This window comes from Orbicella franksi, unplaced genomic scaffold (genome assembly GCF_964199315.1).
Source record: "Orbicella franksi unplaced genomic scaffold, jaOrbFran1.1 SCAFFOLD_57, whole genome shotgun sequence".
In the NCBI taxonomy this organism is placed as follows: domain Eukaryota; kingdom Metazoa; phylum Cnidaria; class Anthozoa; order Scleractinia; family Merulinidae; genus Orbicella; species Orbicella franksi.
The window spans coordinates 17,686-39,000 of record NW_027670356.1 but is presented as its reverse complement, the minus strand read 5'-3'; the positions used below and the strand labels follow the sequence as shown (position 1 = coordinate 39,000).

Here is a 21,315-nt window from a genome sequence, read left to right as displayed (position 1 = left end):
TGCTTGCTGCAGAAGAGTCCTCTCAGAGCTAGCCATTCTTGCATCCATCAATTCAGATGAGGAAGATGCCAATGAGAGGCCAAATGCCACACGCTCAGGGCAAGCCATAACTAGGAGATCCGAAATTGACTTCTCTTTCTTTTGATTCGTTTTTAAACAACAGCTCTCTGTAGTATTGGGATTGTAAATATTGTCTTCATAGTGAGCACAATAACGTGAAGTAGGGGGATAATAGAGAAATATTAAAAAAGTTGAAATCTAAATATTGTTTGTTCAATTTTTTTTTTGGGGGGGGGTCATCCCAAAAAATGACCGCTATAAGGGGGGGCCATGTGAAAAAATTGGTAAGCTGAGGGGGGGTCATGCGATTTTTAAATGGTGCTTCCCAAATCCCACCAGCCCCCCCTCCCTCATAAAAAATGAACGGTCCCTTACTAATCCAAAACTTCAGAGGCTAGAGTACTCTTGTACTTGAAAATTTCTTTTTTTACTTTGTTTATGGCTCTAAAAAATGTCTGAAACTACTCTCTGGCAATTAATGTAAAATTAACAAAAAAAGAATAAAGATTGCAAGAATAATGGTTTTATTTCATTTGCAAGGAGGAGTGGATGAGGTGTAAGTCAAGTCTATGCAACAGCCTTTTAAAAAGTCGATCGAGGCATTTAATTTTCTTAATCTCTTTTACTTTACCTGGACAGCAAAAAACACTGTTATCGCTGAGAGAGCGAGCACTTTGAAACTAGTTTGATACGTAACAACCTACTCGCTATTTCTTCCATACGTTTTTTTCGTGGTGTCATGATGCGTTCCTTTTTGTTCGGATTTAGAACACCATGAAATGGAAAATGGAAAACTGATGTTTTGAGCTCGCCCTTGTGTTCTGCCACGCGCTGGAAACTCAGTCATCAGGAACAAGCTAATTATCAGAATCTGAAGACAATTTCCAGGTCACATAATCATGTATATATGTCTCACCGAAGATTTTTCAAAAACTATCTTAGTAAGCTAATTCAGGAGCTTATCACCTCAGCTTCTGGTGGTCAATCTAACAATAATCAGCCAGACACGAGCCAGAATCTTACTCGCAGATCAACAATAAACATGACCACACCATTTGGAAAAATTTAATTATACTACCCTCTTTATGCGTCATTTCTTACATTCAAATGAGCTAAATGAGAAATTCATCTCCTTAACAGAATTTGTCCCGAAGGTTGAACGTAAGTATCGTCTTGAGAATATGGAATAATTTAAGGTGAAAATTAGAAATAGTAAAAAGCCATTCTTTTATAATCAATAGATCAATTAACTAGTAGAAGGCCATATATCGGCGGTATAGGATGTATATTAACTATAATAAGAAGAGAAATATGTAAATATATTAGCTTATCCCGATACAATACATCTCATCCTTTTTTGGTTGTTTGTGGTATGGAGATGTCTACATGTATAATATAGAAGTAATATAAGTAAGAGTCTGAAGTAGTAGTACACTTTTCTTTTTGTAAAACGCGTCTATCTGTAAATGTATTTTTGTATTGTCAATTAAGTATATATGACTGAAAAAAAAGACTACACCATTTGATTCTTCTATAAAGGAAATTTTATTTGTCAAAATAGATGTTTCGATACAACCTTGTTGGTTTCGATCACAAATTCAGGAAATCTTTAAAATGTGCAAAGCTCATGGACAAGGAAACTAGCAGAAACACAACTACGGTTTCCGAAATGAAACATAAGTTCAAACAATTATAATTAGTTGGATAAACCTGCAGTGGTCCTGTCTAGACAGGCTTATTTAAACCGGACTTGCAATGTTATCACCAGTGTAAACAAGAGCCTTAGTCATAATACTACAACTAAAAATCAGTTTTCTGTATGACAAAGAATCTTACTCAGTAACCAGTTTCCTTTTAAGAAACGTATTTGTTACTCAAAGAAGCGAGTCTTGTTACCGAAATTCTCACAATACCACACAAGATTTAATAAAATGCCTAAGCAACAAATTTATGGTAGAAAAGAAGCTGTTGAAACCCTTATGTTTGTTCTTAACTTCTAAATAAACTCCCTTCGGCTTAAAATGTATTGATTTGTTCGATGTCGATCGTTTTGACTCTGTAGAACTTCTTCACTCTCCCTCTTAGCATGTGCTAAATAAGCACGACAGGGACACGCGCGAGCGCTGTTAGATTACGAGTGCCACGCGCAGCGTTTCAGAAATGGCTGAGAACGTTTCTGTTACTACACTCGCGTGAAAGTCTTGCGGTTTTATTCGATTCGCGAGTTACAAACGAAATTATTGAAACACTCTTACAATAAACAACGATCGTGTCAAAATAAAAAGGAGAGTCAAAAGTATAAAGTGACTGACTTCGTCTATAGGACAAGAGTTAGTGTTGAAAAGTTCTTCAAAGATAACTCGACAAAAACAAACAAAAAAACTGGTAGTGGTAGAAGCTTAAACTTTACATTTGTTATGATCTTCGCAAATGTGCAGTTTCGCACAGATTCAATATAAAAAAGATATCCAAAATTATCATTTATTTTCTACATCTAACACAGAAAAAAATACCAATCAAGGGCAGTTTGTTGAATTATTTCTCAAATTAGCAGAAAGCCGGCAAATCAGAAGCATGAACAAACAAATTTGAGTTCCCCACACTCTACTTAAACTCTCTAATCTCTTTACATTTTTGAGCGGGTGAAACTCAAGGTGTACCAATTTTTTTTAAAAAAAAAAGCAGCATTAAGTTAAATCACTTATACAATTTTAAACAGTAACGCGCAATTTACATCACGTCTTTAACAGGAGATTCCCAGCGCCTTCTTCCGGTTACAGACCAATCTCGTGCCCAGACGCTTAGGTCGGTGGTTGGTCACCAAGGCAACCAACCGCTGTCTAAAGGGTTTAACTGCTCTGGTCAAGAGATTGGTCGGACGCAGATCAAAGGTACAACTCGCCACATTCTAACAACCTAGGGAATTTTGCTTTTTTTCTCCTCAAGACATGGTGCCAAACACTGGATTGTGACGGCAGATGCTGGGACCGTGTTCGTCATAGTCTGCTTTGGTGTGACACACTGTGTAAAACTCCGGCTAAAATGAAACAAACAGGACACATTATAAGTGGAATTATTTCCCTTCATGAAGTCTGCGAGTGAAACCCTAGTCAGTGACCATTCAAATAGAGGTTACTGAGCAGTAGTTTCATGTCGTACTGTTTATTACGCTGTACAAGGTGGTTCTAACCTTTAAGTCTGTGGATAAAACCCTAGTGTTTGACCATTCAAATGAAAGCTATTGAGCAGTTCTTTCATGTGGTACTGTTTATTATGCTGTACAAGGTGGTTCTCACTTTGAAGTCCGTGGATAAAACCCTAGTGTTTGACCATTCAAATGAAAGCTATTGAGCATTCTTTCATGTGGTACTGTTTATTATGCTGCACAAGGTGGTTCTAACCTTTAAGTCTGTGGATAAAACCCTAGTGTGTGACTATTCAAATGAAAGCTATTGAGCGGTACTTTCATGTGGTACTGTTTATTATGCTGTACAAGGTGGTTCTAACTTTGAAGTTTGTGGATGAAACCCTAGTGTGTGACCATTCAAATGGAAGCTATTGTGCAGTACTTTCATGTGGTACTGTTTATTATTGGTCCTAAATTTTACATACCGTAGAAGCCAGCATGCTTCCTCCAAACCAAACAGCATAACGCTGCATGTGATGTGTGATAACTTGAGTGTCAATCGGTTTTGGCTGAAGATTATGGACACACACAACATAAATGATAAGTTAGTTGACATATGACAGCAACAAATGGAAGTATATTAATGACGGCAGTTTGGTTTGAAAATACAGAAGCAAATGCCAGAAATCTATGAAAACTTCTCAGGAAAGACACATTTAACCCTTAGGTCTATTAGCAATATTTGCAGCACCCAAGTCATAACCTAAGATTTTTTGAAAGAGAAGTAAGTTTCATTATGATTCTGAAGTCAACTGTCTTTTATGTTTAACGCCACATAAAGACGCAACCTGGAAAGCACATTGAAATTGTCAAGTAGAAACAACGTGTTTTAGCATTTCTGTGATGTATCTTACCATTATATGGCGATAGTTGTGCGCCTTGGAAAGCGTATTACATGAGAAGATGAAACCCTCGGGAACATAGCGTTGCACGACAGATAGGGCTAGAACTGTAGTAGACATATTAGCGCTAAGGAAATTAAACAAAAAGCACTGGCCAAAAGGACTCGCAAGTAATCGCAAGTAACCACAAGTTAAACTTGCTTAGAGACTTGCGTTGGGTGGCCAAACGGACTCGCAGATTTCCTCGCACAAGTACACGCAAGTCGCAAAAAAAAAAAAACACTATTTCAAGGCTAAGGGCTTAGTCCTGCGCGGCCAAAATGTAACAACGAATGGACGACACTTGTGTTGACTTGGGTTGGGTGGTCAAACGGTGAAAAAGTTACGTCGACTTCCGTACAAATTGGATCTCGACCAAAGTAAGCGCAAGTGCACACAAGCCCAGGCGAAACGAACTTGCAAGTAGACCCAAGTCCTCAACTTGCGTCTTCTTGCGAGTCCGTTTGACCAGGGCTTAAACCAATAGTTTGCGCTAATTAACACAAATGCGCTGATCACCTTGATGCGTCCTCCACTGAGCTGCTCACTGAGTTTCAGTCGAGCGTCCACTGCACGCTTGATGTCACGCTGAAGACGACGACCAAAGTCACGGAACATGGTTGAACCTCCAGATAATACAATGTTCTAACGCAAAGACGGAAAAAAAACCCATAAATAAGTTCTATACGGTATTCCCAAAAAACAAACAAAAACAAACAAAAACGCGCACAACAACAACAATTTTAAGTCTTAATATTTTGGACTAGTACACAACAACGACCGGCAACTATCAACCTCGTCCCCAAGGCCTTCTCCACTTTTCAAAATGGCGGCCGGAAGAAGACCCTGATTGGCTCAGTCTTTTCCCAACGAGCCGCCATTTTGAAAATCGTCGAGTAGAAGGCCCTGGGGACGAGCTTGAGGTAACTAACAAGTGACGATGGCAAACGACAAGGGATTACAAAGAGGACAAACTTGAATATGGTAGCCACGATTGTTCACAAAAATCGTTTCAAATTGTACAGAAGCGGCCATTACCGTATTGTCGTTTCAAGACCTCGCTGTTTACTGATTGGATAATACAAATCAAAAATTCTATGAAACTGCATTGCTTCCAAACTGTGTAAAAAGAGAGATTTTTTCGCTTGTTCAGTTCACACCCATCATTTGAAGCATTACCTAATGCAATACGGTGTTGCATGATGAAACAACCTAAGAAACAGCTGCACCCAACCCCCATGGGGTGATTATTCACCTTGTATAGTGGCCTGCGGACATCAATGGGGCAGTTCTGGATGACGTCATCTACAACCTCAGATAGAGGGGTCGTGAAATCTGGGTTACAAAACTGAAACAAAAAACGTGACACGCAATGAAGAAAGTATTATGCAAGAGTCATATTGTTTTAAGACAATGACAACAGCACTTTCTGGTGGTAAAGATATCCCAGAATGGCTTTAAAGGAGCTACATGTAGTTTGTACATGTACGTCACGGTCCACGCATCCTGAAACGGTTATACTAAATTTCTCAAGTTTTACGTTTGCAATGCGTGTCAATCTTCTCCATCTTTAACCATCCTTGTTCGTTTATGGTTTATTATTATCTCTTAGGCGTTTTTCTATACTAGTAAACTACTATTTTTAGGTTTTCTTTAATTTAAAGGTAACTTTTTCTGAGAAGTCAAAATTTGGGAGAACGAAACACTTGCCCACCATGTTCCATGACATTTCTCACTCTTTCAAACTTTCACTTGCACTTCTATAACGCGTTAGAAACACGGAAAAAGTTTTCCATTTCTAAACCTACCTAAGCCACACAAATTTAGATAGCTTGCTAAAATGTGTGAGGAAATTTTTCTTTAGAGGGACCTTTCCTAACACATTGGTCTTTTCAATGTTAACAACAGAAACTGCTTTCAAAATCACACAAAATTTGTTGCCTATTAGGTCAATTTTCTTACCTCTGGGTGGAAGAAAATTTCTGGGCCCAGAAATCGCTCATAACCAACGTCCACTGCAAAAGGCTGCAGAGATATATGAGATGAGCCCGCCTTAAGAGAACTCACAGAGGTAAAAGTGTCTTGCCAAGAACAAAACACACAATATCCCAGCTTAAACCAACCACTACACAGCCACTCTGTGCAACTGACTGGTGAATGACTTTCAAAACAAATCTTTCCCTTTATTAGTGAATAAATGTATGAATAACAAGACATCCTTGAAACTATCTGCAGATGGAACAATCCAGTGTCAAACGATCATGAAACAAAACATGAAACAATCTGGTGTCAGAAAAATTGTTCACAAGGTCTACTGGATTTCATTTCATTAGATCAAGTTGATCAAAACTCAGGCAACATTACATGTATATCTCATTCTGTACTTATACGTGTTATACATTTCATTTTCAATCCTAATGGATTCTTGACTAACAGCAGCTACTGCAGTCTGAATTGAAGGGTGTTTTTAAGTTGTGCCCAGTGAAGTTTCCGTACTGCAGTGTCATATGTTGTCATCATGGCCATTCAAAGAAGTCATGCTGTATTGATTGCAGTTCAGTACCTTTTTTGTGACAGCGTTCACACTTTCATACTTCTTGATCCACTTGGTTGGTTCAGCTTCATACTTAGCAAACTCTTTTGCAATGTCTGGACAGATGTATCCCCAGCGTTCCTAGATAAAAAAAAATTAGCAAAGCAAAAATAACAACAAATTTCTAAACAAACTCTTGGTACTAACTGTTTACATCATGATACACTGCTTCTTCAGTAAACTTTGAAAGTGTTTGCCCTGACGCCGATATTCCCATTCTCCATACTGGTTTTGACACATTTCTTTTGCACAAGTTATGAGAATTTCATTATACACCAGATGGTGGATCTCCTCCTTAAATCCAACTTATCATAAATGTGACCACTTTTTTTGTCCCGTGGGGTTCTGTTGCATCAAGAAAATATCTCATATGTGATGATTCGCTTGATTATCATCACATGTTTGCCTAACAATGTATCTAGATATTTTAAGGCGAAATTAGGCATTGATCACCTTGATGGTTTTGGCAGTTTCCATGGACTGCTCTGGCGGAATTCCCACTTCACGCTCACGAAGAAGCTGCTGCACAAAGAAGGTGATGTCACGGCCAGCAATTGGGATGTGCTTTATACAACTGCCAATGACATAACCCTCAGCCTAAACAAAGAACAAAACAGACTTGGCTGATCGGCATTGAAAATTCAACAAATTAAGGGTTACTTTGGTCTACTTAGTATACCCAAGTGCTAGGATAAATTCGAAAACACATTCTTGATCTCCTTTGTGAAATGCATTCTAAATGTCACTTGACAGCCATTTATCTTGCTTAAACTCATCATCAATTGATGAGTTCAGGAAAGAAGCATGCTACACACACCAATGCCACTCAAAGCAATCTGCACGTTGTCACACAGCTGGCAAGAAAAGCACGTACATGTAAGTCCCGCAAAACCCTGTATGAGACCAGATGGAACAATTGGCCAGCCTGAAAGGCCACTGCCCAGCATTGGCTAGAGTCAAACTTTGATTAAACTACATTTACATGTAGCCACATAAAATTTAGCATGGCATTACTTTGTCTTTAGGTGACAACTTAAATGTAAAAAACGTTATTCATTGCAAGCTTGGCAAATAATGCAAGAACAGCAATCTGTTACATGATTCTTTTCAGGGGTTGAACTACCAGTAATAACCAAGGTTTTCTTACCACTGGAATGACATGAGTTACACCATCTCCTGAATCAATAACTGTTCCAGTTAGAGTCCTTTCTCCAACTTGACGAGACGTCCAAGATGCAGCCAAAGCCAGCACAGCCTGGAAACAGACAAATATATATTATACTGTTAGTAATAATTCACCACTTTAGAAACAAGAAGGAATCTGGGGCAAGTCTCATCGCACAGTCCTTGTGCATGGGATCATTACTGGAAACAATATAGCTTCTCGTCTTTTGTTTTGTCTTCAGTAACATCCCACAAGCCACTGTGAGATGAGACTTGTCCCAGTTTTCTTCTCATTTCTAAAGTGGTGAATGACATTTAATTTTTCAGTTTCTGAAACTCTTAGGGTGCGTTCCTTTGGGGTGATCTGGATCAGGATCAGTGATCCAAGATCTCTCTGGATCATGGTGCATCAAAGGAACTGATGAATCCACTCTGATCATGGATTCATCAGTTCCTTTGATACACCATGATCCAGAGAGATCTTGGATCACTGATCCTGATCCAGATCACCCCAAAGGAACGCACCCTAAATTTGTAATTTGAGCATGATTATCACTGAAGATATTGAATTTAATTGTGTTAATTCTAAAACGAAAACACTGAACACAAAGAGACAGTTTCCTAACTGTCAACCAGTATTACCTACATGTACATTTACAGAGCTTACCAAATATAACTAAGCAAGACTACGGGTAGTTTCTAATGATCCATAAGAGCTGAGGGAAGCTCATATGATTATTGCAAACTCTTACATTTTATTTTCAAGATTTTTAGCCAGGTTTCCATTGTTAACAGGTTGAAATGTTAATGAAAGGACACTAGTTGTATTCTAAAGCTTTGCTTTTCATTTGTCTCATTAGCAACAATAGGCTGTGGAGTGGATGCCAATTTTGTCAAAATTGAAACACAATTTGAAATTTAAGTATTCAATTGTCATAGTAACCAAAACGACTACCATTCAGAGCTTTGCATGGGTGACATTAACATTCATACATTCTCAGCAATAGCACAAAACCTACATTGACCAAAGGTCCCAGAAACCAAGAAATTTGATCTTCAGGACCTGGACATCAGTCTCAGAGACACCAAGAAAGATTCCAAGACCCAGTGAAATCCCCTCATTGCAACACCCAGAGACATGTAGAGAAACAGAGACCCACAGACAGAGACACTTTGGCAGAAACAGCAAATCCCTACCTGCACAGCTATGTATAAGCCTGGGATATTAAATGACTCAAACATAATTTCTAAAGGAAACAAAAATAACATATAAAATTACATGAAGATATTGAAAGATAATGCATACACTGTATATGTGTATGACTTAGCTTTCGTTTTGTTTTTCCCTAACATCTATCTTTAGTTACCTTTTTGAAACCCTCTTTTAAATAGTACAGTACAGTGAAACCTACAATAGGCAGACCCCGTGTTAACCAGACACCCACTTTTTAGTAGACTTAGACTGCCTTATTAACTCCCAAACCTTTCTTCCCACACTTTCTGACAAATGTGGTCTCACAGGGTAAGCGATATTAAGCAGACACCTTTGATTACCAGTCACATGAGGTAACTATCTTGAAATCAAAGTTAATAATAATGCAAATATATCATATTCAAGGTTATCGAGCACACATACCTGCAGTGTATTCTCTGTTTTCTGGTGTATTGAGAGGAGGTTCAGTCTACAAAGAAAATAAATTCCAGTAAATGCTACACTATTTATTGTATGCAAAGCCGAGCAACCAGCCTTCCATAACAAATACCGGTAACGTAATTGCAACAAAATGACAGTCTCAACTCCCATATTAAATTGTCTATGCTTGATGTTGCAAGAATGCAGTTGCATTTCACACCTTGAGTTTGAAGTATCAAGTTTCAAAAAACTTTCATAATTTTGAAGAATCTTGGAGTGTTTGAGCCTACATGAACATGTGAGCTAATCTTGTGGGATTTTACTTAATACGTACACAAGCTAAGCCTTTTCTAAGGGATATCAGTTACTAATCAAGGCCTTATATGACAGTTCTACAACTTATCGTAAAGAAACAATAGCGGTACTCAGAATACCTATTAACTTTGGAGTGCTTTCTGTATGTGGCCTCTGTTTCCATGTTTGTATATTGTTACAATTTATGCAACAAACACAATGTAATTTAAAATTTAAAAAACTGAACTAAGTTGTTTTCTGAACATAAATGCTCATATCAAACTCACAAGAAGAAAGTAGTGATCTTCTGGCTCAGCCCGCAAGTACTTGAATATACACTGCTCCCAAAATCGTTCCTGAAGATAAGGAAAAATCAAAAAAAGATTTACAGGGCTTATAACTAATGCACATAATATTTAGCCGAAATGAATCTTCTTGTAGTGGACTGAAGTTATTGTATAGCTCTGCAATAAAACCCAGACTTTTTCCAGTTGTTCACGGTATAGTAAGAAAGAAGTAATTTAACATACCATTAAATCCCAGTCTTCTACAATAGCATGCCTTATTGGCCACTGAGAGTCAAAGAGAAATATGTAGGTATTAGTAATATTTAAGACCCCAACCATTACGTCAAAACACCTTAAGATTTTCCTCTACAATCTTAAGAAATCCTCCAGAATCTTGAAAATGAGCAACCAGGGATGGAGAAATTTTGCTCAGTATTCAGCTCTATACACGTACAGTCCCACTGGTAGGCAGAGTACACTGTACACACTTATGGGAACCTTTTACATCTTAGCCCAGCCCAGCTACAGTATAATTCTCTACATTTAAGTGCAGCCAAATAGCTATAGACCTTATTTACTAATAGACCATTTCCAAGTTACCTTGTGCCTCTGTTTCAAAACGAGTCTTCGTGCAAACCTTTCTTGTGAAAATAAGTTTGATTTGCATGAAAATGAACCTCTAGGTGGAACTCATTTTCATATTGAATGGTTTCACACAAAGACTTGTTTTGACAGTAACTGCCGGTTTCGCCCCATGGCTAGTTCGCCCCAACAGAGTTCGCCCCCAAATCGACTCAACTTGATCGAGTTCACCCCCAACCAGATCAATTCGCATATAGAGATTATTCTTCGTTCTTTAATCCTCTGCCTTATTAGGACTATTAGATTACTGGTGGCAAGGAAACTTCGCTTGGTGGCAAGGTGACTTCGCTTGGTGGCAAGTTCGTTGGTGGCGAGACTGCAATAATCATCTAAGCTTATCAAACATACATAGACTGAAATGGTTCTTCGAAAACATTTAATAACTTGATAACAACTACGTAAACACTAACACTAAAAGTTGGGTGCGAACTCGCCATGGGGTGAAACTGGTGTCATTCGTTTTGACACAGAAGCAAAAGGCAACTCGGATATGGCCTATTGGGCTTACTTTCCCTTGGGAGTTAATGCAGCTGTCTCGTGGAAATAACACTTTTCTCATATTCTGGATGCTAAAAATGATCTAGTGTGTATTACCTTTGTTCCATACCCAGGTCTATCTATTGCATCATCACCAATGTAAAAATCTAGTATAAAAAGAAAAGGTGCGGTATTAGAAGACCTTTTCTATAGGTTTATTAAAGGGACATCTCTCATTTTAATTTGAAACAAAAGGTTATTCTGATTCGAGAGACATTGTTGTCAGCATTACAGGATGTAGTGCAATCGTTGCTGTCAAATTTCAAATATAGAAGGAAGCCTTATAGATATATTACGGACAAAAAAGCAAACTGGCCATTCTGCAAGTTACAAGACCATGGTTTCTCACACTGCTATACTATTGCTTTCCTCCTCCTTGAAATTTACTTTAAAAGAAATGTTACAGTTTCTAATGTTTTGTTGCATTTTACCTAAATCATCAATGCCTTTAGCAGCCCTCCTTTGCGCTTGATCTCCCACCTTAGCCGATTCCTTTATCGCAATAGCTGTGAAAATTGAAACATTAACACACGTTTGTCCCTGGATACATTTTCGACAACTCTTTCAGATACATAATTTCCAATCAAATAATCAAAAAATGTTTACCTGTAGGTAAAATATATTGTGGTTCTGTATTTCCTGCAAAACCCATTTTTGTATACCTTGAAGAGTAAAGAAAGTATCTCTTAATTACTATGTGCCCTGTGATTGATCAGTTTAAGGTCATTCCACTGAAATAGAACCTGCTCTGAGATTTTTGTGAAAATTTGCCTACTGATTGTTTATATTGTGGGAACTTAAATTTTGAAATAAAAATGAGGGGTCCCCACGTTCGATAAGGAGCAACAGCACCTTGTTTATACCCAATAAATCAAGATTGCTTGCTAAATTCATGTTTCCAACGATTGCTTTTTGTTCTACACTGAGAATTGGTCCAAATTTATATTACACAGAGAAATTTATTACTCAATTCAAAACAACAGAAAAAATGATAGGTCACCATACTCGTTTGCAAGAAAATGAATATTTAACTCTACGGCGAGTTCAGCCGTAAAGAGAAAGCCGCCATTTTTTAATGTGCGTGCGCTAATTACGCATGAAATTATGCGCAGTAGGGATGCGCAATGCAATACTGGGGAATGACCTTAACAGGATATGTAATTTCTACTGCAAAGACTGCTAAAGTTTTACTTTGTTTGGTTACCAAGCTGTCTCAAGGAAACTGCTCTACTATAAGTGGTAAAACTACACCTGTGAAACACAATTTTGAATGTTAAAATAACTTCTAGCTCAGTTGAAACTCTTCTAACAGACACCTACAGATGGCAGACACCTCCCTAAAGTAGACAGTAAGACACATACAAGTAAAAAAACTACATTTTTAGCCCCTCATTAATTGACCACTCTATTAAACAGACACTTTTCCTGGTCCCAAGGGTGTTTGCTTATGGAAGGTTTGATTATAGTTTCATGTACACAGCACTTTCTCAGATATACACTTACATACATGAACACAAAACAAACAACAAATAGATATATTTTTAGGGTAAGGAGTGCCCTAAACAGCCATTACAGTGTAGTGGTTTCCTTTTAAAAGCAGTTTCAACATGTCAAGTATTTAAAAATCCTACATGACTTTATGCAAAAAGGAATTTTTGGGATTGACCCATGTCTAAATCATAGAACGTTAATCTACTGAAAATATGTACATTGAACAAACACGGCTTTTGCAGATTAAGACCTCCAGGAACACTTGTATGTTTGAGAGATTTACAAATAAATATATGTGGTTTTAGATGAGGAGTAATAAAAGAAAATAACACCCACTATCGAAAAACAAACGCTGTAGCTGCCTGCTTGAAGTGAAAATATGTTTTACAATCACTTGCAGCTTCAACTTTTACAGCTTTTCACTAACCCCGTTCCATTGTCAATGACACAAGCGGGTTGCCGTCCCGTCATCTTGAAGTTAAAAAAAATCTCTTCAAAACTAAGTAGTTTTTGTCTTGGATCGCAGGACGGTTTCCCGAAAAGAAGAGAAAGTACTGTTGCGAAAGCCTTCCGAGATCCCAATAACCAAGATGGCGATCTGCCCACTGCGCATCCAAGAGCATTGTGGGAGAAATCGGAGGTGTGGTGCGGAAATAAAAATTGGCTCGGGTGGGCACGGGAAAAAATTGTTTCCTTTCTTTAGTTCATTTTTGTGGACGCCGAGGCCGACCAAGGTTGACAAAAGAAGTTAAAATGATACATCAGTTTTCTTGTTTGCAGTGAACGAGTATATCTAGCTTTTGCATAGAAGAGGCTAATACCATTGGTGTAAAAAAATTGTTATTTGTTGGTAACATTTTTTTGGGAAAAATGAAAACATGTTTGTGTCCTTTCAGTTACTTGCAGTGTTTTTGTTGAGAAAACTGTACTCAAAAACTATCAACAAAGTCTTGTCCACAATAAATACTAAGTTAGAAATAGCACACAATTGAATGTATGGTAGACGCGGTTTTGAAGAAGACACAGATAATTATTTTTTGGGGGACAAAAAGTTTAAAAAAATCGACTTTTTGTTTTCATGTAAGTCATTGTCACTTTCAGACACATGCAAGTCTCAAGACCTCCCTTATTGTAAGCTCTTTCCAGAACAGGACCAGTTGCATAATTTGAGTGAAAAATAATATTAATCTTCCATACCATGATCTTTGCTAAATTCATTTTTATTTCTTTGATGCTGAAAAACACCTTTTTATAATTTACTACTATTTACATTTCAAAAAATAACTTCTATGTTGTAGAAGTAAAAAATAACAAACCCATATAAATATCATCAATGTTTGTACCACTATATATGGAAAATATGGTAAGGACATGTTTTTGAATACACTAAATATATTGTATAATTTATGGTTCTTTTTAGGCTGAAACTGAAGATTTTAAGGGCTGTATAAAAAGATATATATGTACCTTACATTTGGTAAATTTAATAACTAAAGATACACCTTCAGTAACACTTGTTATTATAAAATATGTTAATTTCCCTTACTTTGATAAGAAAATCAGGGTACTCTTGTCTCATACGGATTCAAACTTACATGTATATTCAAGAGCATTTTTCAGATTCATTTCCCACCCTATCTACATCGTATAGTTGTTTTCCTCTACAATTTACAAAACAACTTTTTCATATAAATTTAAGGAAGCCACATGCATGAACAATAGTTACACAACAACCTAAAATAATTTGAAAGTAATACTTGCAGATAAACTTCTGACTGATACAAACATCAGTCAACTTGAATTCGGTAGTTGACCAGACATTCAGTTACGATTATACTAATTTGAGTAATTCTTGATTTCTTTTTAAAAGAGCTATGTCTCAGCATTTGGAATAAGTTCTCGTGGTGTTGATTTTTGTTTAACAAAGTTATCTTCAAAGTAAGTAATGGAAACATCAGAAAGTTTACTGCAGTAAAAATGCTAAAGAAATGAAAAAATAAAATAAAACAAAAAAGAAACATGGATTGCTAAAACTGAGAAATACAGAGGCAGGGTGTGACACACTCTGTACAAGTCTTACATTGTAATTGCAACACTTGACAGACAAATGGCAAACTTGAAAAATTTAGGCTAAATTTTTCAAGATGTGCTATCTATGGCATAGCTTCTATAAGTTTTGTTTCATATTTTATGATCAGTGCAATCACTTCAAAACATTTTCAGACAGAAATGCCCATTGACCTAGCCTAGTTCCATCAATTCCCCTGGTCTGTCTCGCCCTCATCAACTGACGCTGGTTTACTTGTGATTGTCACTATAGGCTGAGCAATATCCACTGCTCCTTCACTTTCACTGACTTGATCAGAATCATCTTGTTTACGTTCAACTGGAGCTAAATTTGATGACAAATCCAGAGTATCAGGCAATCGATGATCATCTGCAGTTATATTAACTTCTGTGTCCACTTTGGACATTTCTCCCTCCTTTGCAGCAACATTGCCTTCATTTGTTGTTGCAGCTGTTGTGTCTTTGGCAGCGACACTCTCATTGTGGTCTGTATCAGAAGCCTTGGAGGAGTCCACCTTTAGATGATCCCCTTGAATAACTTCACCTTCACCTCGGTGACTAGACCTTGATTTAGACGAGCTTGGTCTAGAGTTGGGTGGTGGTAATGGTGTCGTTTCATAGTGCTCTTCTTCTTTCTCACCCCCAACACAATGGGAAAAAAGACTTGGATCATTTGGGTCAACATCAAAAGTCAAAACATTCTTTCTACCTGTCTTGTATATATTTGCACTAGAGGTGTGGTCATCTAAACGCGATTTGGATGTGGGACTTTTCTTCCTTCGCTGTGATTTCCCGGTATGCAAATGTTTTCTCATTCCACTAACACTACCTTCTTCCAGATCACAAAACTCGGATTCAGCTAGTGTCAAGAGCTTCAACCTATTATCAACCATAAAAGTTGTTTTGCGCCCAACATTAGGTATAGACGGCAAATGCGGTTGAAGAAGGTAAGTGGATGCCTCTGAGGGGAAGGTAGTGTTTGCATTATGCACAATCTTTGCAATGTCTCTATCACTAAGAAGTGGAGGCATTACAAAGAAATGATGGTAACATGAAGCCTGTTTCTTGTCACTGGGTTTGCTGATCAATGGTTTTCCAGACAGAGGTTTTATCTCAGACTGTTCCTTTCCTTGTATGGCCTTGTGTTTCGCCTCTTTCCTCAAGTTTAAATTTCTTGCGGGGAAGTTTTGCATAGAAGGAGGATCCGAGGAAGTATTGATGTCGAAATTTCGAATCATTGGCCTTTTTCGAGGGTACGTGAGTTGTTTTAAACGTTCCATGGCGTTGATGAGATTGTGCTGTTCACGGTGAATAAGTTCGTCCTGAAGCTTGCGAATTTGCACAAAATAGTGGGCTTGTTTCTCGTTGCCAGTCTTTGTGTCTTGAAACCATGACTTGTCCATTGCCGGGCTGTTGTTGTGTTTCGTGGAAGAAGACATGTTAGCGATGCAAAGTTCAGAAAGTTGAATTTGCTTACAAATTTGTTGCAGTAGTTAACTCTCGCTGTGCTTCAGCTTTCCATAGTTCCTTTAAAAAGTCTTTTAAGAATTCAATCTTGATAAACAAATTTTCAATTTACATCTCAATATAAACCTTGGATTGTTTATCCTTCTCGCGAGGAGACTTTTTCAACTTTCCAACATGGCCGACTTACTTGATCTGTTGCTATAGAAACGTAGACTTGTTTCTTTCGAAGCGCGAAATGACTCTGGGATAGCTTGCAAAATGGCGGCGAAAAGGGCAAACGGGTCAACTCAAACTATAAACTGTTGACATTTCTCTCTGGAAATCACTGTTTATCATCGTCTTGCACACATCGGTTAATTTTCAGGAACCATTGTCTCCATTAAGATCCAAGAAACAATACTAAAAGTTTGCAGTTTAACGGCTGTCCAAAGCAAAAACTTCCAAGATGACGGCGGGAATGATCAGAGTGCCTAGCATTATGCCGTTGCGAGTTCCAGTGGGAGGAAGAAAGAACATAATAGACACTCACACGCCCATCGAGCTGCGATCAGAAACTCCAGATACTTTGATTTATTACACAATCAACGGAATGAAGCCTGAACCTTTTAAACAAATTGGCATAAAGTGCACCTACAAGTATAACAGGCCTTTTGTTTTAGGGCCAGGAAAACGAACCGTGAAAGCTTTAGCGACCTCGAGCGATGGAACAAGGGAAAGTTCCATTGTAACTAAGACATTCATGGTGGAAGAACGAGAAGGGAAAGAGGCATTAGATGCCGAGGACAATGTCTCCGAGCTTCAACAAAGCATGTCTTCATCCACTGGGAATTTAAGGGAATCATCTGGGACTTTGTTTGGGCAAATTCTTGAGAACGCCAAAGGTTCCAAACTGAAAACTTCAGAGGCTTGGGGGACAGATGGTAGCTCTAAGCGATTTCTTACATCAACACCTGATGAGTGGGAAAATGTCAGAGGATCTGATTTCAGGAAACCCCGCAGTGAGGCAAGGTTTACAGCATCAAGGTTTGGTTCAGATCAAGCAACATTAGGTACGCCAGATCAGTCTCTTAGTCAGGTTGATGGGGTGTTGAAGGACAGACGAGGTCCTGAGAACAGGATTCAAGCAAGCAAGATTCAGCAGCAGACAGATTTTTTGAAGTGCATCTACTGTCTAGCACCCAGGTCATCTGATCCTTATGCAAGATTCTGCTCTGAATGTGGGTCTCCCATTCCACCATTGCCGTCATCAAGACTTCCACCCCCTGAGGGTGGGCAGCTTGGTATGTGCATCTCCTGTCACTCAATGGTGCCACTGAACACTCCTACTTGCATCATTTGCGAAGCACCTCTTTCACCTCAGCGTCAACCACAAGCCACCAAGAAATTAGCGCACAAGTTGATGTGTAGAGTATGTGGTACAGGGAATCCACCTGACTTGAAAATTTGTGTTACCTGTGAAGCCAAGCTTCCATACAACGCAAAACAAATATTTACTGGCACAAGTGCTCCCCCAATGCCTAAGGACTCTATTAGCAGCCTCATGACATGCTCCAAGTGTTCACGTGTAAACAGCAGTGATGCCCGTTTCTGTGACTGGTGTGGATCAAAACCTCAACCTTACCAAAGTCCCCTCATCTGCTCTCAGTGTCAGGCATCAAACAGTCCTTTTGCCAGGTTCTGTAATACATGTGGATGTACTATTGAACCGCCGCCAAGGATATCACGGCAAAGTCCAGGAAGTGTGATTGGAACAGTTGTTGAAAGAGGCAACATTCGTGACACAGTGGGTAGATTGGAAAGTGCAACTTGGTTGCCAGTTTCTATCCCTTTGACTCCAGCAGAAACAGCAGATAAAGGTAATAATAATTATTACTACATGACTAAGTTAGTTCAGAGGACCAATAACTAAAAATAAACCAATCAGATTGCTCCATTGCTGGTCCAATGTTCTCTAAGTATTGGACCAGCCACTGTCCCAAATGATCCTGCAAGATCACTTTCAAAGAATTTGGGTAATTTCACTTTGTGTGACAAATCTCTTATCAACCAAGTTTGCTTGGTACTGTACAGGGAGAATATCGGCTCTCATTCTCACAGTGCTCAGTCCATACTGTCAATGCCTTGGGCCAATATTCTCCCAGTATGTCCCTTGTGCTTAGTTAATAAGATATGTTTATCAGCATCAAATCTAGCTAAAGTGGTTCTGTCCAAAATGTTGATGGTTTTGTACAGTACTATTAAGTGCCAACTAACATTAACCATGTGACTGTGAGTTTTGAAATTGCTTGCCCTCTTTATGGAACACAGATTGCCCTTGAAGTCAGTATGCATGTGTCAAGTCATACATATGAGCTGATATCAAGAAATTGTTTTTTTCCCTTATGTACAGCAACTTCTACAGTAGGCCTGTTCTTTCCCTCAGCAACTAGTATCCAATCCCAAATTGAGATGGATGCTCATGAGCGAACCCGCCTTGAAGCTTCAAGAGACCGTCGACCAGCACTTGCAGCTGTTAGTCCTGGTAAAGGTTTCTGGCGCCAACAGATGGACCATGTATGTTCGCACCTTCGCGCACATGCACAAAACAATCCAGACTTCAGATCTACCATTGGTGAACCAAGACTGGGCAAAATAATCACTGCGACTATTCATGAAGACCTCAATGGCGAAGAGGTCACGTTAACTGTGACCTTTGCCAGGAGAAATGGCAAGGAAATGTGGAAAGAAAAATCGAAAGCTATTTCTTCAAGTTTGAGGGCATTCAATCTGTCAGGGAGCAAGGAGGAGTTAAGAGCAAACAGAAAACAAACCCAAAATGGCTTGAGAACAACAGCTAAGGGAAAGAAACAGAAAAGGAAAGGAAAAGAGACTGATAAAGTTAAACTTAGTGAACAGGACAAGTTGTTACTCAAGGAGATTGGGCCTAAAGGTGAAGGTAGAGATGAAGAAGTACGAAGACTGCTTGATGAGGGAGCGAATCCAGAATGTGAATCATCTGATGGCATCCCAGCCATCATTCTTGCAACTGTGAATAAGCATGCAGAAAGTATTCCACCACTAGTGAACGCAGGTGCAAAACTCAACACTAAGAGTGTTGCCAAAGGAAATACAGCTCTACATGAAGCAGTTCTTCAAGGTGCAGATGGACTCAAATGCATTGATGCACTGTTAGGGTTAGGTGCACGGACCAATGTTGCAAATGACGCTGGTCAAACTGCTTATGATCTAGCAATGTCCTCAGGTCTTGATAGTGTTACACAGAGGTTTACATCAAGTGTAGGGGATGAAATGTTGCAGAAGCTTACTAAACCAAAGAAAGTTAGGTCTTTGGATGAGGAGTTCTAACCATGGTATACTAACGTATAAGCTTCATTCCAAAATGTATTTACTTTGAAGGGTTACCAATCTACAGAGCAGAATTTTTCCTGAAAATTATAGATCTTAGTTTAATGTGCCCTCCATCATTCACCACTTTCTCACCAGCTGTGGGTTGTCCAAACAATCCTACCTGTACTACTGAAAGCCTGTGCCTAGTTTCTCATAGTTACTGTGGATTCAACAATAATGGCTGGCTCCCACAGTTGCATGACTGTAGAATATTGCGCATTATTTATTGTTTCAGAGTATACAAGAAAAAACACTAAAAGGAAGAATATGAAAATGCCATAGTTTTGCAACAAATATTTATTTATTGACATGAATCACAATGATTATTGCTGTCATTCATTGGCAAAATCTCAGGGCAGGTATCAGACATAAACAGTATTAAATGGTATTTAATTGGTGTAAGTGGCATAGCTTGATGCAGATTGCAAGTGACTGTAAATATACTAGTAATAATTAACTATGTCAATCTTAGTTGGATTAAAGAGATTTTTGAACTCAGTCAGTAGATACAGGCTTTTTTATTTACATCATGTAACATTTTCCCATACCATCACCACTGCCAACACTCAATTATGGGTAATCAAAATGGTGATGAGTGAAATAATACTCCCTTTGCAGCTGGGATCATGTGACCAAATTTGTCCAAAAAAATTATGGGCTATACTATATTATGGGCTATAACAAAGAACACCAGAAATGGAAAGAGGATATCGAAAATACCAAAATGGCCAAGTTTGAGGCCCCTGGCATTAAAGAGTAAGTTTATATGATGGTTTGAATTTTCCGAAATTTAGAGGATTTGTATGGAAAATGTTCCTGGAGAGTAAGGCCATGCTCTCCAACAACTTGTTCCATACAAATCTTATTTAAAAGAAAAAAAAATTCAGACCATCATAAAATCTCATTCTTTTATGACAGGAGCCTCAAACTTGGCAATTTTGATACTTTAGACATGCTTTTTCTATTTCTGGCTTTCGTTAAGTTTTAGTCCATAAGTTTATGAAAGTAGGTCACGTGATGGCTTAGCTGCAAAGGGCCTATTTACGAAATAATTTTATGTGTGCATTTTCAAAATTCTTATAATTTCCCAAGCCTTTAGGTGAAGGTAATTATTAGAATTTTGGCAAAACGCAAGTGAAATTCTTTCCTATTTTCCAGAGTATGCCATTTGATATTTACCCATTAATATCATAGATGGCAGATTATGCTTACAATTGTGAGGTTTTTTACGTGTTTAGAGGAATTTTGTGTTAAATTTGTTGCCATGGCAATTTCATAATTCAAATTTTGCTGAAATTTCGCACCAAAATTAGGGAGTAATGTTTTCACCCATGATATTATTGAATTGTCTTACTTTGCGCTTAATACAAGTTACTTTCTGATTAATTTTAGTGTTCTAGTCAAGTCTGTCTGTTTTTCAGCATTGTGGTTGGGTGCTGCTATCTGTAAATCAAATTTCTGCAATTTTAACTCCTACCCGTGATTTAATGCATCAGCTGTCATGTTTCCACAGACCACAACATATTTTCTTAACCATTGCAGTCTCAACTGATTGGAGGATGTGAAAGTATTGATATGTGGAATGTATCTCTATACATAGGCGAAAAGTGAGCACATAAATTTTT

The 21,315-nt window shown here is 38.2% G+C and overlaps 3 protein-coding genes across 3 annotated transcripts; 1 reads left to right on the top strand and 2 right to left on the bottom strand.

Annotated features, from left to right (window-relative positions):
• Nucleotides 1–601: 601 nt before the first annotated feature.
• On the bottom strand, nt 602–13,389 carry LOC145470930 (actin-related protein 3). The gene is made up of 16 exons (XM_081454782.1): nt 13,197–13,389; nt 11,885–11,940; nt 11,710–11,784; nt 11,336–11,385; nt 10,343–10,384; nt 10,100–10,168; nt 9,522–9,567; nt 9,083–9,132; nt 7,869–7,976; nt 7,175–7,318; nt 6,692–6,802; nt 6,091–6,153; nt 5,384–5,476; nt 4,648–4,773; nt 3,673–3,756; nt 602–3,097 (listed from the first exon to the last, which is right to left on the bottom strand). Exons 1-16 carry the CDS (start codon nt 13,238–13,240, stop codon nt 3,002–3,004), a joined length of 1,257 nt encoding a protein of 418 aa, XP_081310908.1. The 5' UTR covers nt 13,241–13,389; the 3' UTR covers nt 602–3,001.
• A 361-nt stretch (nt 13,390–13,750) lies between these two features.
• On the bottom strand, nt 13,751–16,488 carry LOC145470928 (uncharacterized). Its single transcript, XM_081454780.1, has one exon. It carries the CDS (start codon nt 16,273–16,275, stop codon nt 15,025–15,027), a length of 1,251 nt encoding a protein of 416 aa, XP_081310906.1. The 5' UTR covers nt 16,276–16,488; the 3' UTR covers nt 13,751–15,024.
• A 91-nt stretch (nt 16,489–16,579) lies between these two features.
• Nucleotides 16,580–20,188, top strand: LOC145470926 (double zinc ribbon and ankyrin repeat-containing protein 1-like). Its single transcript, XM_081454777.1, has 2 exons — nt 16,580–18,159; nt 18,693–20,188. The coding sequence occupies exons 1-2, from the start codon at nt 16,749–16,751 to the stop codon at nt 19,646–19,648; spliced, it is 2,367 nt and encodes a 788-aa protein (XP_081310903.1). The 5' UTR covers nt 16,580–16,748; the 3' UTR covers nt 19,649–20,188.
• Nucleotides 20,189–21,315: the final 1,127 nt, after the last annotated feature.